Source organism: Erythrolamprus reginae, chromosome 2, assembly GCF_031021105.1.
Source record: "Erythrolamprus reginae isolate rEryReg1 chromosome 2, rEryReg1.hap1, whole genome shotgun sequence".
Lineage (NCBI taxonomy): Eukaryota > Metazoa > Chordata > Lepidosauria > Squamata > Dipsadidae > Erythrolamprus > Erythrolamprus reginae.
Genome location: NC_091951.1, coordinates 11,706,920 through 11,724,872, shown reverse-complemented (window position 1 = coordinate 11,724,872; position 17,953 = coordinate 11,706,920). Strand labels below are relative to the sequence as shown.

At 42.2% G+C, this 17,953-nt stretch overlaps 1 protein-coding gene across 6 annotated transcripts in view; it reads right to left on the bottom strand.

The window, feature by feature from the left end:
• Positions 1–387: 387 nt before the first annotated feature.
• The window catches only part of LOC139159713 (BOLA class I histocompatibility antigen, alpha chain BL3-7-like), a 43,594-nt gene continuing 26,028 nt past the window's right edge, over positions 388–17,953 (bottom strand). For 2 of the 6 annotated variants that reach the window (XR_011557822.1, XM_070737049.1), the window contains 3 exons: positions 16,208–16,288; positions 892–925; positions 388–625 (listed from right to left, as the gene is read on the bottom strand). Coding sequence is in view for 3 of the 6 variants with exons in the window: in XM_070737049.1 (XP_070593150.1) it covers positions 906–925; positions 16,208–16,288 (101 nt within the window). In the remaining 3 variants the exon portion in view is untranslated. Of the gene's footprint in view, positions 626–891; positions 926–9,332; positions 9,859–16,206; positions 16,289–17,953 lie in introns of those variants that run through there. The other 4 variants (XM_070737050.1, XM_070737053.1, XM_070737051.1 and 1 more) reach the window with 4 other exon arrangements.

The window sequence follows — 17,953 nt, the reverse complement described above, 5'->3', positions numbered from 1 at the left end:
CAAACCCGAACTTCCGGGTTCGGCGTTCGGGAGGCCATCGAGAAGCCCCCCCGGCTGTTTCAAAAGACGACAGCCAGGCGGCGGGGCTTCTTGGCGGCCACCCGAACCTGAAATTTTGCAGAACTTCCAGGTTCGGCATTGGGAGAATGCTGAGAAGCGCCCGGCTGTTTTAATTGAAAGCCGGGCGTCGTCGTTTTCTCCCCCGTTTCACGCATTAATTCATTTTTCATTGTTTCCTATGGGAAACAATGTTTCGCCTTACGAACCTCTCCCGGGAACCAATTAGGTTCGTAAGACGAGGTATTACTGTATAATATAATATAATATAATATAATATAATATAATAATATATAATATAATAATATATAATATAATATAATATAAATAAACATTTGACTTCTTTTTATTATTGTAATATTGTATTGTTCTGTATTGTTGTAAGCCGCCCTGAGCAGCATAAAAGTTGAATAAATTAATTTTTAAAAGTTTACTGATTCAGTTGTAAAGGTAATAATGAAAGACTCAAAATGTATCCTGGTTCCAGCATGCAGGAAGGGTCTCCAAAGAATCTGGCCGAATTCAGAAGAAGGCCGATCCCCTCTTTATGCTGTGATGTCCACCTGTGCTGCATAGAGGAGGGAAAAAGTAGCCGTGTGAATTGGATCAAGACAGACAGAGCCTGAGAAGTGCCCCAGGATAAGAGTTTGGGAACAGGAAGACTTGTCCCCCAATTCCTTTCCCCCAAATTGCTTCCCTTCCAGTGTTTGAGGTGAATAGGAGAGTGAAGAGGGATTTCCAAAGTATCTTCATCATCAGTTGGTCCTTGGACCTCAAATCCCTCCCCTCTCTTCCTCCCTTCTGTCCCCATAGGGCCCCACTGAGACCACTCACCTGCAAGGGGACTTCTAATTGACCAGGATTGTCCCTGCAATGGAGATAAAGACACAGAGTAAGTTTCTGCCCTGTCCTGGACTTCTCTCTCTCTCTTCACCATGCAAGTTCTTAATTTCATGAATCCCTTAGTAGAGACCAGAATATGCCAGCAGAACGGTCTCTAAGCTGTCAGGCCTGCCTCCGTTCAAAACTCCCCAACTCCATTGATTTGGAGAAGAGGTATTTTACTAAGTTCGAAATGATAGCAGCAAAAGCAAGGAAAGATCTGATTCAAAACGCATTAAAGTTAAATTGAAAATAACACCCCCCCCCAAGGTTCAGCACTCATAGTCTAATCGATATTATTATTATTATTATTATTTAGATTTGTATGTCGCCCCTCTCCGTAGACTCGGGGCGGCTCACAACATACAATAAAACAATTCATAACAAATCTAATAAATTTAAAAAAAACATTTAAAAACCCCATTATTAAACCAGACATACACACAGACATACCATACACAATTTATATAGGCCCGAGGGAGGGGAATGCCGCAATTCCCCCATGCCTGAGGCCAGAGGTGAGTTTTAAGGAGTTTACGGAAGGTAAGAAGGGTGGGGGCAGTTCTAATCTCCGGGGGGAGCTGGTTCCAGAGAGTCAGGGCTACATGGGCAAGGGGGAGATGTTTCAATTCCCCCATGCCTGACGGCAGAGGTGGGTTTTAAGGAGCTTACGAAAGGCAAGGAGGGTGGGGGCAATCCTAATCTCTGGGGGGAGCTGGTTCCAGAGGGTCGGGGCCACCACAGAGAAGGCTCTTCCCCTGGGACCTGCCAGACGACATTGTTTAGTCGACGGGACCCGTAGAAGGCCAACTCTGTGAGACCTAATCGGTCGCTGGGATTCATGCGGCAGAAGGCGGTCCCGGAGATATTCTGGTCCGATGCCATGAAGGGCTTTATAGGTCCAGTATAATGTTATGAGAAAGCCCATCTTCAGGTATTTTCAGGTATTTCTCCCATCTGGAGTCTCAGGAAGGTTGGCCTTGACAGAGTGTAAGCATCTCCCTTCCTCAGTGCCATATTTCATGACTGTAAACTCCATTTCAGTTCTCATGGGGCTACACCAGCTCACTACCCCATCTCAAATTTATTTATTTATTATATTTTTTTAGGCTGCCCTCCTCCTTAGACTCAGGGTGGCTTACAACATGTTAGCAATAGCACTTTTTAACAGAGCCAGCATATTGTCCCCACAATCCGGGTCCTCATTATTCCCACCTCGGAAGGATGGAAGGCTGAGTCAACCTTGAGCCGGTGATGAGATTTGAACCACTGACCTGCAGATCTAGCAGTCATCTTTAGTGGCCTGCAGTACTGCACTCTACCCACTTGCCACCTGCTCCCCCACCCTTACTATGGCGGTGATAGCAAGCACGCTGAAGAAACCCATGCTGGAGATCCAGATGGAACTCATTGCATTTCTGATGGACTCCATATTTCCTCTCACTCTCCCCCTCCCCTCTCCGGCCCACCCTGACTCATTGCTACAAAAGGGGTTTTGTTCCTTGTCTGAAGGAATAAGGCAGAACAATCCAACAGGGAGAGAGCTTCCTTTTCTCCTTTGGGGGAGCAAAGCAACAAGTGAGGAAAGTGAATTTTTTAACTGTTTAGAAAACAAGGAAAAGAGAAGAGGAACAAAAACGGGGAACACTTGTTTTGCCCAGCGTCCAAGGAGAAACTAAGTAAAGCAGAAACAAAACAATTAAAAGCGAAGGAAAATAGAGACTTTGGTAACCCTGTTTATTTATTTATTTATTGTTAGAGTTGAAAGGGACCATGAAGGCCATCGAGGTCAACCCCCTGCCCAAGCAGGAACCCTACAGTACACCAGTCAAGTGGCAGTTCAATCTTCTCTTAAAAATGTCCAGAGTGTTGGAGTTCACAACGTCCGCTGGTAGGTTGTTCCATTGGTTGATCCCTCTGACCGTCAGGAAGTTCCTCCTTATCTCCATGTTGAATCTCTCCTTGGTCAGCTTCCAGCCGTTGTTCCTTGTCCGGCCCTCTGGTGCCCTGGAGAATAAAGTGATCCCCTCCTCTCTGTGACATCCCATGTGACAAGCGGAAAAAGCTGCACAGGTAGTCCTTGACTTACAACACTTAGTGCCCAGTCAAAGTTGCAACAGTGCTGAAAAATATGACATGACTTACAACTTTTGCAGCAGAAACGGGATTATGGGATCAAAATTCAGACGATGGGCAGCTGGTATTTATGACCGTTGCAATCTCCTGGGGGGTGTCTTGTGACCTTTGGACGAGCACATCCAATGGGGAAACCAGATTCACTCAGCAATCGTGTTACTAAGTTAAGCAACTGTCAACAAACTCATTTAACTGTGGCCAGAAAGTTTGCAAAATGAGGAACTCCTGAGTTTCCTATTCATCTCTCATTAGAGTCAATGTTGATTTCTCTTTTGATTTCTCATAGAAACATAGAAGACTGACGGCAGAAAAAGACCTCATGGTCCATCTAGTCTGCCCTTATACTATTTCCTGTATTTTATCTTACAATGGATATATGTTTATCCCAGGCACGTTTAAATTCAGTTACTGTGGATTTACCAACCACATCTGCTGGAAGTTTGTTCCAAGGATCTACTACACTTTCAGTCAAATAATATTTTCTCCTGTTGCTTTTGATCTTTCCCCCAACTAACTTCAGATTGTGTCCCCTTGTCCTTGTGTTCACTTTCCTATGAAAAACACTTCCCTCCTGAACCTTGTTTAACCCTTTAATATATTTAAATGTTTCGATCATGTCCCCCCTTTTCCTTCTGTCCTCCAGACTATACAGATTGAGTTCATTAAGTCTTTCCTGATACGTTTTGTGCTTAAGACCTTCCACCATTCTTGTAGCCCGTCTTTGGACCCGTTCAATTTTGTCAATATCTTTCCTAACCAAATGGCCGTCTCTGCTACATGCGAAGCACTGTCTGGTTTCCCAAATGGGCTTCCTCCCCTAGAGAAGCCCCTTCCCTTTCCCAGGAAAGTTTCATGTCACATCAGTCCTTCCTCTCCTAGAAGCTTCTTTAGTTTCCTTTGCCATAAGCCAGTGGTTCTCAACCTTGGGGTCGGGACGCCTTTGGGGGTCGAATGACCATTTCACAGAGGTCGCCTAAGACCATGGGAAAAGACAAATTTCCAATGGTGTTAGCCACTAAAGCTTCTATTCTGGCATCCACATCGGCAAAAAGAATCCTAACCGCACATACGAATTGAATAAACAACCTCTCACTGCTAACCCACATTCTATAAAAGACCTTGGAATACTAATATCGAATGACCTAAGTGCTAAAGTCCACTGCAACAATATCGCCAAAAAAGCCTCTAGAGTTGTCAACCTGATCCTACGCAGCTTCTGCTCAGGCAATCTCACGCTACTCACAAGAGCCTACAAAACTTTTGCCAGACCCATCGTAGACTACTGCTCATCTGTCTGGAACCCATACCACATCTCAGACATCAACACCCTTGAAAATGTCCAAAGATATTTCACCAGAAGAGCCCTTCACTCCTCCACTCAAAACAGAATATCCTACGAAAATACAGTGGAACCCCGACATAAGAGCTGCTCTACTTAAGAGCAACTCGAGATAAGAGCTGGGAGGGGAGAGATATTTTTGTTCTACTTACAAGCCCAAATTCGAGATACAAGCGCCAAGGAGCTGTCTCCTGAAGCCAAATGCTAACTTCCGCGTTCGGCTTCAGGAGACAGCTGCGAAGCGGCGCGCATGTTTTAAAAGGTTGCAGCCGGCCTGGGGGGCTCGGGGGGGTGCTTGCAGCTTTCTTTCTTGCTCTTTTTCTTTCTCTCTTTTACCTTCCCTTCCTCTATTTCTTCTTTTCTTTCTCCTTCCCACCTTCTTCCCTCCCTCCCTCCCTTCACTCATTCCTCTCTTACTCTCCCCTTTCATAAGTTTCCTTGCTTCCTTCCTCTGTTCCTGTCCCTTCCCCCTTTCTTTCTTTCTTTCTTTCTTGCTCTTTTTCTTTCTCTCTTTTACCTTCCCTTCCTCTATTTCTTCTTTTCTTTCTCCTTCCCACCTTCTTCCCTCCCTCCCTTCACTCATTCCTCTCTTACTCTCCCCTTTCATAAGTTTCCTTGCTTCCTTCCTCTGTTCCTGTCTCTTCCCCCTTTCTTTCTTTCTTTCTTTCTTTCTTGCTCTTTTTCTTTCTCTCTTTTACCTTCCCTTCCTCTATTTCTTCTTTTCTTTCTCCTTCCCACCTTCTTCCCTCCCTCCCTTCACTCATTCCTCTCTTACTCTCCCCTTTCATAAGTTTCCTTGCTTCCTTCCTCTGTTCCTGTCCCTTCCCTCTTTCCTTCCTTCCTTCCCACCCTCCGTCCATTCATTCACCCATTCCTCTCTTGATCGCTTAAAGCCGGTCCCTGGTGCAAAAAGGGTTGGGGACCTCTGTCCTACAGGATTGGGTGGCAGAGAAGTTGAACATATGTAAATTTAAAAGTTTAAGAAAGTTTACAAGTTAAGTGAAAGAAACTTCATTATTCATTTATATGTACATGTACATTTCTTCATTAAAAACATGTCTTTCTGCATAATTTAGACTAACTTTGTGAGTTTTTTGAGGGCTGGAACCAATTAAAATTATTTACATTAATTCCTATGGGGAAAAGTCGTTTGAGATAAGAGCTGCTCGACTTAAGAGCCCAGGTCCGGAACGAATTAAACTCGTATCTCGAGGTACCACTGTAGACTAACAATCCTGGGCCTAGAAAACCTAGAACTACGGTGCCTAAAACACAATTTGAGCATTGCCCACAAGATCATATGCTGCAACGTCCTACCGGTCAATGACTACTTCAGCTTCAACCGCAATAACACAAGAGCACGCAACAGATTCAAACTTAATACAAACCGCTTCAAACTTGACTGTATAAAATATGATTTCAACAATCGAGTTATCGAAGCGTGGAACTCATTACCGGACTCAATTGTGTCAACCCCTAACCCCCAACATTTCTCCCTTAGACTCTCCACGATTGACCTCTCCAGGTTCCTAAGAGGCCAGTAAGGGACGTACATAAGTGCACTGGTATGCCTTTCGTCCCCTGTCTAATTGTCTTTCCTTTCTTTCACCTATCTTATATATTCTCTTCCTTTCATGTATCCTCTCCTCTAAGTTCACTTTTACCCTTATATATATTACCACATGTCTATTTTTCTTCCTATGCATTTGTGTATTGGACAAATGAATAAATAAAAAAAATAAAAAAATAAAAAAAAATCTTTGGAACATATTTTTACAATCCAACTAATCAGGCGTTTACAGGGGGGGTGTTCCTCTGACCTCTTGCCAATCAGCTTAAAGATCTGTTGGAAGAATTGGTGCTAAACTTATAGTTGGGGGTCACCACAAGATGAAGAACTGTATTAAGGGGTCGCGGCAAAAAAAAGTTGAGAACCACTGCCTTATGCACTGATGCCATCAACTGTTCCTTCTTCCTTCTCTTAGTTTCCTCCCAATTCACATAAACTTTCTTTTTTAAAAATAATAATAATAAAGTTTATTAATTAACAAAGGGTAAATGGGGGGAGGGGAAGTGGGGGTACATAGATTCAAAATGGGTAAGGGTATTTATTACATGATAATATATTTCATAATATATGTAACAAAATGTAACAAAAATTCAATATTCACATTTGTATCTTATTACTATGAATAAATCATTTATCTATCTTATCATGTTAATTAAAACCTATAAGGAGAATAAATGTTAGTAAGAATAGTGAAAGACGTATTTGTAGAAAGGTAAGTAGAAAAATAAGATTAGAATTATATAAAATATTTAGCAAAAGTATAAGGAGTAAGGGAAAAAGTTAAATAAATGGGGGAGGGTAAAGGGGGAATCTGCGTAAATAGCAGACGTTATCAGGAGATATGACAAGGTATATTGATATATTATTGGGTGTATCAGTAATATATCAGTAATGTAAAAAAAGAGTGAATAAAGAAAATAAAATATATTTATAACTATGTAGTAAGTATTGAAAAAGAAAAAAGGTATAGCTTGATTGATCTGAGATAAAATGAATGATTAAATTATGAAATTGTAGTGAAAATCGTTGTTTAATTGAGTTTTAAAAACAGGTAAAAAGAGTAATGTCAGAATCAGTTTCTGGTTGAATTTTTTTTAAATTTTTAAAATTGTTTATTTATTTAGTTATTTATTTTAAGTGTCGGTATTTAAATTGTTTTAATAATCAATGGGATTTTGAGTTCAAAACGTTGGAAGATAAGGGAAATTTATTGATTTATAAAATGAAAGTTAGGTATTTTTTGGCAGTGATCCATTTGAACCAATTGTCCCATATATTATAGTAATCAGAATCTTTTTTATGATGAATCTCCATTGTAAGTTTTGACATCTCCGCACATTCCATAATCTTAGACATGAGCTGCCTTCAATAATTTAGTAATGTCAGCACTAGCTCAATCATCAAGTTTCTGAATTTTATTTTGTATATCTAGCCAAACATTTGTCACAAATTGCATCTTAAGCCAAGACTCATATTCTGTAGTCCCAGTAGTCAGGCCAGAATATTTATTTAAACTACCTTTAATTCTATTTTTAAAATCATATGGGGTTTCATCCTTGTGTTGTCCCACTTCAAAGGCTTTCTTTCAATTAGTACCTTGAGGTACAGCTGTTCTCACCCCCTGTATAATAATTTTTTTTAAATCCTCCAATTGTGTCCATCCTGCATCAGTATTTACCTCCCATCCAGGGTCTGTCAGAGGGAATTTTACATCTGCTGCTACAGAGTTAAAAATAACAGCTGGTGTCTTAGCCTTTCCTCTGCTGTACATAAATAGCTCAGAATGTATTGCAACTCTGCAAATGTATAAATATTTGGACCCAGAAACAAATTCAAGGAATCTGCTGAAACTATTGGGTCACTGTTCAATTGAGGCATTACCAGCTTATTATTTATTTTATTATTTATTTATTTATTTATTAGATTTCTATGCCATAAATCAGAAGAAATAAGAAACTGTACACATTTACAAAGGTTGTAACAGGATCTACAGCAGCAAGCCTCAATTGAACAGTTAGGTAATTCATGCAAGTTAGGTAATTCAATTACCATTAGATAATTCATGTAAAGGGAAAATTTTAGCTTTGGATCTGGTAACTGTATCCGAAGGGGAGGGAAGCCTCCCCCAAGGTTTTTTAGCTGCCACCACTTGTTTCTCTGACTTGTCAGCTATTTCCTGCATATCTATCCCTGCAGCTTGCCCATAGAGAGGGGAAAGGAGGGGGGGATGACAAGAAGCATATCTTAAAGCAGTGTTTCCCAATCATGGCAACTTAAAGACATTTGGACTTCAACTCCCAGAATTCTCCAGCCAGCAAATGCTGGCTGGGGAATTCTGGGAGTTGAAGTCCAGGTATCTCCAAGTTGCCAAGGTTGGGAAACACTGTCTTAAAGGATAGCAGCCTTTTTTGTCTTCCTCCTTCCCATAGAGAACAGTGGAGGCTGTGGAGAGGGACACCCCTCCACACACAATGGATCTTCCCAAGCTGCATGAAGCCACGATAACACATAGGGAATTTGATCTGTCTTTGGAGAGGGGCAGCATACAAATATAATAATAATAATAATAATAATAATAATAATAATAATAATAATAATAATAATAATAATAATAATAATATTATGTTAAAGGGTTAAATAAGGTCCAGGAGGGAAGTGTTTTTAATAGGAAAGTCTTTCTCCCTAGGCTTTTACAATTTATGCATGGTATGTTTGTATGTATTATTGGTTTTATAACAAGGGTTTTTAGCTGTTTTAGTATTGGATTTTTACATTCTGTTTTTGTCACTGTTGTTAGCCGCCCCGAGTCCATGGAGAGGGGTGGCATACAAATCCAATAAGTAAGTAAGTAAGTAAGTAAGTAAGTAAGTAAGTAAGTAAGTAAGTAAGTAAGTAAGTAAGTAAAGTGAACACAAGAACAAGGGGACACAATCTGAAGTTAGTTGGGGGAAAGATCAAAAGCAACATGAGAAAATATTATTTTACTGAAAGAGTAGTAGATTCTTGGAACAAACTTCCAGCAGAAGTGGTAGATAAATCCACAGTAACTAAATTTAAACGTGTCTGGGATAAACATATATCCATCCTAAGATAAAATACAGAAAATAGTATAAGGGCAGACTAGATGGACCATGAGGTCTTTTTCTGCCGTCAGACTTCTATGTTAATAATAATAATAATAATAATAATAATAATAATAATAATAATACCCCACTGATGGGTACGCCTTGTCGTGGTAGTGGGGTTTGTGTGCTTCAATGAAGCTGAGAGCTGTGCCGGTGGTAGTGTAAACTACTGGTAGGTCTTGTTGAGGGATGGATTTATTTAATTAGACCCGGCAGGCAGGAATCAAAGTAAAACAAACTTTATTTAGTAAACAGAAAGTAAAGTGTGCCAGGAGCGACACTTATCAAACAGCCGGAACATGGCTGCACACAGAAGAACACAGATTGGAATGCTTGTGACGTAAGCAGACGGATGTGACTATGTGGGATGTGATGTATGAGGGGGTGTGATTAGAGGGAAGGCACATATTAACTCTTTAACTACTGAATGTCTCTGTTGGCTGGCAATTCTCAGCGTGACACCCCTTCTTTGGTAGTCATCAGGGACATTGGTTCACATAAGGCACATTTTCTCGGAGAGGTATTCGTGTTGGTCAGCTGGCAGTGGTTTATTCAGCACGTCAGCGATCTGTTCATTTGTAGGCACATATTGTAGTTTCACGAATCCTTGTTGCACATATTTTCTTGCATTCTTATATCTTAAGTCGATGTGCCGTGAACGGGCTCCCACATATTCAGCTTCAGCAATGAATTTTACTGAAGTATTGTCCTCCATAATAACAATTGGCTTCATTGGATCAGCCCAGATACTATTAATGAGAGCAGAAACATTGATTAAATCATTACAACAGTCAGAAACACAAGCATATTCGGACTCAGTGGAGGAACAAGAAATAAATTTCTGCTTTCTAACTTTCCAATAAATTGGACAACCATTCAAAAACATTATAAAACCAGAAGTACTTTGACCAGTTTCAATGTCACTCGCCCAATCAGAATCTGCATAGCAAATCAATTCAGGATACTTGTTGTGTTCTGGTTCCAGGAACAACTTCATGTTCATCGTGTGCTTCATGTATCTGAGCAATCTCTTTATGCATGTCCAATGAAATGTAGTTGCGTTGCCTATGTGTCGTGACAACAAATTCACACTAAGTGAAATGTCGGGTCTTGTCCAACTGCTAATGTATAACAGAGACCCAATGACTGAGCGATAAAGTGTTTGGTCCTTAAACAAAGGACTGTTTTGGTATGTCAACTTGTAAAAGTCTGTCTGCATTGGAGACCAACATGGGCGTGCATCAGCCATGTTGCATTGTTGCAAGAGTTGATCAATTTTGTTTGCTTGTGAGAGGCTAAACCCCTTCTGAGTTTTCTGAATCTGAACTCCTAAGTAATCATGAATGTGTCCTAAGCTTTTCAGTGTAAAGTGTTTTTCTAAACCTTTTGCAAAAATCTCACTCATACGTTGATTTGGACCAATGTAAACAATATCATCAACATAAACAAGAATAATTTCATAAACATTACCTTGCCCTTTTGTAAACACGCATTCATCAGAGTCGGACTTAATAAAGCCCATTGAATTTAGCTTGTCAATTAGACATCTATGCCACATTAAACCAGATTGTTTCAATCCGTACAGACTCTTTTGCAGGCGCCAGACTCGTCCTTCCTGGTCCTGGAATACGGGTGCGCCTTTCACGTAGATTTCTTCATCTAGATCAGCATTCAGATAGGCAGTTTCGACATCGAACTGGAAAACTTCTAAATTCAGGGCAGCGGCACTTGTTAAGGCGATTTTGGCACTTTCATTTCTGACAGTAGGTGAATAAGTATCGGTGTAATCATCTGGAAAAGTCTGAGAGAAGCCTTGTGCTACTAATCTTGCTTTGTATAGTTCCTCACCGTTTGGCTTTCGCTTAATTCTGTAGACCCATCGTGTGCCAATAACTCTCTTGTCTTCTGGAGGGTCGTGTTTGTACACCTTAAGTTTCTTTAAACTGTCAAGTTCAGCTTGCATGGCATCATACCATTTTCTTGTTCAGGTTCAGGTAAATGTCTTATTTGATAAAAATTATCGGGAGGAAGTAAAACATTGTTGCAAATAACAGGAAACAGTTTTTGAGTTACTTGTGCTTGATATCTCTGAGGAGGAACTCCTTTTGTGGTTCTCCTGGAAAGTCTTAGAACCGTGGTCCATTCATTTTGGTCATCTCCGTCTTCATTTACATCGCTAGTAACATCATCTGCGACTGGTGAAGACTGTACATCAGGAACATCTGGAACAACTGGAACATCTGGAACAGCTATCTGAGAGTCAAGTTGCGCTGTACCTTGAACATCTTTAGGAAAATAAACTGAAGTATCATTACTGTGTATTCTGGACCAATTTGTATCTTCCTCAAATTTTGCTGAATTGGAAATAACACCTCTGTAGTTAGAGTCAGTAAATTTGTAGTACTTGGAACTTTCATCAAAACCTATAAATCTCAGTCTTTCTGCCACTGGACCGCCCTTCTTTCTCTGGGCCAGTGGAATGTTAACCATGGCATACGAGCCAAAAATGTGAAGGTTTTGAATGTCGGGTTTCTTCCCATAGAACATGGAGTATGGAGTTTGTTTTAAAACACTGCTCCAAGTACGATTAACAAGGTAGTTTGCATACCTTAGTGCTTCGCCCCAGTAGGAATTGTCGAGATCAGCGTCTTCTAGGAGACAGCGATACGTAGTCTGTAAAACACCTTGGCGTCTTTCAGCAATCCCGTTGTGCTGAGGAGTGTAAGGGGCTGAAGCTTGGTGCCGTATTCCTTTGCGTCTCATCCAGTTCTGGAATCGCTGAGACATGAACTCTCCGCCACGATCACTTTGGATTCTTCTGATATGGACACCGAATTGATTGAAGACCTGTGCAGCAAAGTCTGTAAAGATCTGAAACGTCTCTGATTTCTGTTTCATAAGAAATACAAAACCATATCTAGAAAAACTATCAACAATTGTTAAGAAATACTTATTGTTACCCCTAGTAGGCCGAAATGGACGGACAATGTCGGTATGAACCAAATCGAAAATGCGTGAAGACAAACGAAGGGCATGCTTAGCAATGGGGGAAGCCTTTGATTTAGATTTGTTACAAACAAAACAGTCGAGGTAAATAGGACAATTACTATCGACTTTGAAACCGTTCACGCACTCGGGCATCTTGGATAAGACATCATATGAAGCATGGCCCAAGCGACAATGCCAACAGTGGATGCACCTGGAATGAAAAGGTTTATTAGTTAGTACAGGTTTAGCATTTGCAACATTATGCGGAACACCTTGAGATTCATTGGCTTTATGAGCCTCTGATTTTATAGTAGCAGCAGGTTTTCTCTCTGGGCCTGCGCTTTCATTGTTTGGAACGCTCATACTTACATCTACCAGTGAACGAAAATTTGGCTTCAGGTAGAAAACACCACCAATCGGAATGGCATATGCGACCACAGTTCCATTTCTAATAATGTGGATATCATAGTTCAGGAGCATAGCTTTGTAGCCTAAGTCTTTGTTTAGGCGATGAAGGCTGAGTATGTTGCTTTCAGAGTCTGGAATGTAGAGAACGTGTGGAATCATCTGGTCCAGTTCATCTATGTAGATAGTTCCTTCTCCTTTGACTTGGGATAGGTGATTCGAGAATCCATATACCTGCTTTATGTCAGACTCATGTAATTCAGTAAAAAGTTCTCTTTGGTGAGTAATGTGAAAAGCAGCTCCGCTATCTAAAGTCCATAAATGTTTTGTGCTGTACTCACAATTTGAATCAGGAACATTTTTTAGAAGCACGGTATTGATTGTAGAGTGTGATTCGCTTTCGGAATCTCGTTGAGCTGATTTGGAGTTACTGGGACTCCTGCGTTCCAAATTAATGACTTCTTCTTCTTTTAATGGCGGTAAGGTGGAAAATTGCTCTTGAGTTGCAGTCGGCATCTGTTGCTTTAGTTGAGGACGTGGTGCCAATAATGGCTGAGCCGACTGAAGTGGAATTGGCGCCGATTGCATGGGTGTAGCAGTAACTTGTAGCGGTTGTACCTGTGAGAATTGCACCCCTTGACTTGGTTGGGGTACTTGTTGCGAAAATGTCTGTTGAGGTACAAACCTTTCTTTGTCTACAGAGTAGAATTGTTCTGCTGAAGCTTCTTTGTTCATTTGGAAATCTAAAAAGAAATCCTTTTGGTGCAAATCAACATTTTTCTGGCCATCTAAATTTTCTGGTGACCTGCATTGCTTAAAATGGTCACTGGATGACGTTTCTGAGCCTTCTGGCAATAAAACAACATTTTGGTGCAGTTGGTGCAGTTGCTTAATTTGGCCACCAGGTGGCACATTTTGGATCTGGCTTGGAAATGAGCCAAATTCCTGAGGATAATTTGAACTGGGTATTTTCTCAGTTTGGCCACTGGGTGGTGGTGCACCTAGTTCCTTGAGTGCTAAGGAATGCATGACCTCATCATTGCTTTTCAAAAGAGCAGACTGTTTTTGGACAGACGCTATTTTCTTCTTTTGTTCTGGTAAACCACATATTTCTCCTTGGCAATACATTAACTGCATGCTTGTTATCTGATCAAGGTTGATCTCTTTTCTCATTAATTCAGCACAATAAAATTCTATAAGATCCTTCTCATGCTGTGTTAAATCACACGTTTTCTTGTCTAGCTGTAAATCTGATAAACTTTTCTGCAGTTCATTAATATCATGTCTTAAATCATCTGCTAAGATTTTTACAGTCTGCATATTAATACATTGTAAGAAGGACTGACATTCTTCTGGAGCTTGCTCAGAATTCATTATTAACATCTGTTTTTCATTAAGTGGGAGCTGTAGCTGAGCTCCGAGGATATTTGGCATATTTTCTTGGTGATAAGGATTCAAAACATTAGCTTTCATTTCAGAGTTGTCCAGGGACACATATTGTTTATTACAACATTTTTCTTTCTGCATTGCTACTGGACTAATATTGCTTGCATGATTCATTAGAGGACCATGTTTTTCACAGAGAAATACTTCTGCTTCTTTATGAGAGTTAGGAACATCAGAGACATTTTGGCTGTCTTTTAATTCTGGCAAGCAATAAATTTTTGTAGAAGAGTCATAGTTACTCACATTTTGGAGCGCTTGTTTATCAGGAATCAGAGATAAGATTCTTTGAGGAGGAATTCCTTTTGCATTGGAAGCAGGCATAGTGTTCGCTGGGGCTGTAAATCTTTTTGTAGCAACGTCTGCATCTGCCGAGGACTCCATGTTTATAAAATCTTTCTTGGCAGGCATTTCAGCCTGATTTAAAAATAAATGAACCATCGATGCTTACCATGTTGAGGGATGGATTTATTTAATTAGACCCGGCAGGCAGGAATCAAAGTAAAACAAACTTTATTTAGTAAACAGAAAGTAAAGTGTGCCAGGAGCGACACTTATCAAACAGCCGGAACATGGCTGCACACAGAAAAACACAGATTGGAATGCTTGTGATGTAAGCAGACGGATGTGACTATGTGGGATGTGATGTATGAGGGGGTGTGATTAGAGGGAAGGCACACATTAACTCTTTAACTACTGAATGTCTCTGTTGGCTGGCAATTCTCAGCGTGACAGGTTTAACCTTGCCGGAGTGGTCAAAGCAGAGGAGCCAGACTAAATGTACCTAACCCATTTAAACTAATGGAGAGACAAAACAAAAAGAAGTCCATACTGGCTTGGTCATCGCCCAGGAGAAAAAGGACCGCGGTGGCTGCTGTGGAACCTGGGTAGCCATCGACAAATGTGTGTATAAGAGAAGATCCCAAACACCATTGAAAGCCCCCCAAGAAAGTCCCCCCCCAAGGGTGTAATTGTGTAAGGACTCCTGCTAGAATGGGGGTTGGACTAGATGACCTGCAAGGTCCCATCCAACTCTAATGATAATCTCTAATCTGTAATCTCTCAAGCATTTGACTGTAAATCACAGGACCGCGGGGATGCTGCAAGGGTGATGAGTGTGAAAAATGGTAGTAAGTCACTTTCTCCAGGGTTGCAACTTTGAATGGCCACTAAATAAACTGTTGTAAGTCAAGGACTACCTCTGTTATCACAGGCTGATGTAAAACAATGCTAATTGTGAACAACAGGTCATCTGAATAAACACAAAACCTCTGCAATTGTCCCACCGACTGCTCTTATTCACTCAGAAGTGCCTCCCTCTAGCTTAACTGAACCTTTAGATCAAGGGTCCGCAAACTACAGCCCATGGGCTGCATATGGCCTGCAAAACCATTAATCTGTCACGCACAGGAACACAGGGCTACCCTGACCACATTGGCTGCCCACCCACGGGCCACTACCCTTCGGTCGAGGGCAGGACTGTATACTGTCCTGGAAGGTAAGGCCAGCGACCGATTAGGTCCCAAAGAGTTGGCCTTCTCCGGCTCCTGTCGACGAAACAATGTCATCTGGTGGGGCCCAGGGGAAGAGCCTTCTCTGTGCCGGCCCCTTCCCTCTGGAACAAACTCCCTCCGGAGATCAGAACTGCCCCCACCCTCCTTGCCTTTCGCAAACTCCTAAAAACCCACCTCTGCCGTCAGGGCCGTTTCATTTTATGTATGGTTTGTTTGGGATGCATGACTGTTTTTTATAATAAGGGTTTTAAACTGTTCTCTTTAACCATTAGGTTTGTACTATGTATTGTTGTTGTAAGCTGCTCCGAGTCTCCGTAGAGGGGCGGCATACAATCAAATCAATCAATCAATCAATCAATCAATCAATCAATCAACAAATAAACAAACAAACATTTTTGGCATGCAGAGTGCTTCGGGAGGCGGGCGGAGTGAAAAGTGGGATGCACAGATGCCCCGGGAGGCCAAAAGGCACCCAGACACAACCTGAGCAACGTGGTATATGCAGTGAGACATGTGCAGATCACCACGTTGGGGAAACAAAATGACCACTTCATAAATGCTGGAGGTAGGAAACTCTGGGAAGGAACTAAGGGATTCTGTAGCCAATCCTATGGATTGATCCCTGCAGGTATCCCAACCTCAAACACAACAGAAACTGATGGATTAAAAGTTCAGGTATGCACACATCTGGACACATCTGGGGTCAGATTTCTCACCCACCACCCTCAAGCCTGCCAAAGTACCTTACCTTTCTCTTCCTTCGGGGCCACGTCCAGTTGCTCCGGCGGCTCTTTGTGCTTCACGCACCACCGATAGCAGTCCCTTATTCCTTTTAGACAAAACATTAAAAAAAGAAGACCAGTACATCATCCTCCACATTCTAACGGCTGCCAGAATCCTATTTGCTCAATTCTGGATACAAGAAAAAAACTCCAACTAGTTAAAATCTCAAATACAAATCATGGAATTTGGAGAATTATCAAAATTAACAATAGAAATGCAAAATAGGGGTGAATCGCATTTGTACAAAGCCTGGGAGAAATGGTATAAATGGTTATCACAAAAAAATAACTTAAATATTTAAAAAGAAGGAACCTAGGCAGCAACCTCATCCAACCTTAACACAAGACGTGCATTGAAAACAACCCATAGATTGAATAGTAAAAGACATCGATCAAGATATCCTAAATTCAAACCCTAAAATTCTGGATTACCTAGATAGATAAAACATAATTACAGTAGTACCTCTAGATACGAGCTGCTCCACATGCGAGTATTTCAAGATATGAGCCACGAGGGGAGAGAAATTTCTGTTCCAGTCCCAAGCTCAAATTCGGGATACGAGCCGAGTGTCCACTAGGTGGCGCAAGAATCCTTGCTTTTGGTTATCTCGGAGGGGAAAAACAAAGTCTAAAGTTATTTGTTCCAGATAGAGTTGCTCAACATACAAGCTCCCTTCTGGAACGAATTATGCTCGTATCTAGGGGTACTACTGTACTACAAAAAATTATATCTACATCCCAAATTCACGTAATAACATTACTATTCGTGGCCCTACTGGAACGCTCGGGAGGGGGGCGTGGGGGGCTGCGTGCACCCACTCTTCAATCTCCTGCGCATGTGCAGAGTCTTGGTTGAACCCGTTTCACCTGGGAGCTACCTGCAGGAAGGAAAGGATTTCTTTCCACTGGCAGCACCCAGGTGGGATGGGCTGCCACCACTGCAGCCGCGCAGGAACCCAGCCCCATGGCTGCCAACAAAGGCCTAGATTTCTTCCTTCTGGCAGCTCCCCCGCAGGACTAAACGGAGCGCCTTTGGCTTTTCTGGCAGCCACGGAGCTGGGTTCCTGTGCGGCGGCAGCGGCAATGGCGGTCCATCCCACCTGGGAGCTGCAAGCGGGAAGAAATCCTTTCCTTCCAGCAGGATTTCTTCCCGCTGGTAGCTCCCTAGTGGGATGGATCGCCACCGCCACCACGCAGTAACCCAGCCCCGTGGCTGCTCGAGCCACGGGGCTCGAGCAGGCAGAGCACCGGGCGCGTCTCCTGCTGAGCCAGCACAAGAAGCAGCCTGTCAGGCCCACCCTGGAGCATTTTTTTCTGCCGGTGGCCACTTCTCCGAGCTGCTTCTTCCACTGGCTCAGCTAGGAGACGTGCCCGGTGCTCTCCCTGCTCAAGCCGCCGTGGTCCCACTCTGGCTGTGGTGGGACAGCAGGCGCTTCTCCTACCTGAGTCAGTGCTGAGCCAGGAAACGCGCCAGGTGGCTGGAGTCTTCTCTCCAAATGGCCCCAGCAGCAGCGGCGGCAGAAGCGCCCCATGCCCGCCAAAGGAGCACTGTGCTCTCTGGTCCCACCTAGTGGTGGGTGCTGTAGCTGCTAGCCCGGGCAGCAAGATTTGGCTTCTGCACATGCGCAGAAGCCAAATCTAGCATACACAGCACGTGCACACTGGGTGGCGATGGAAATGCGCACGCAACTCCATTTTCGACGGTGGAACGG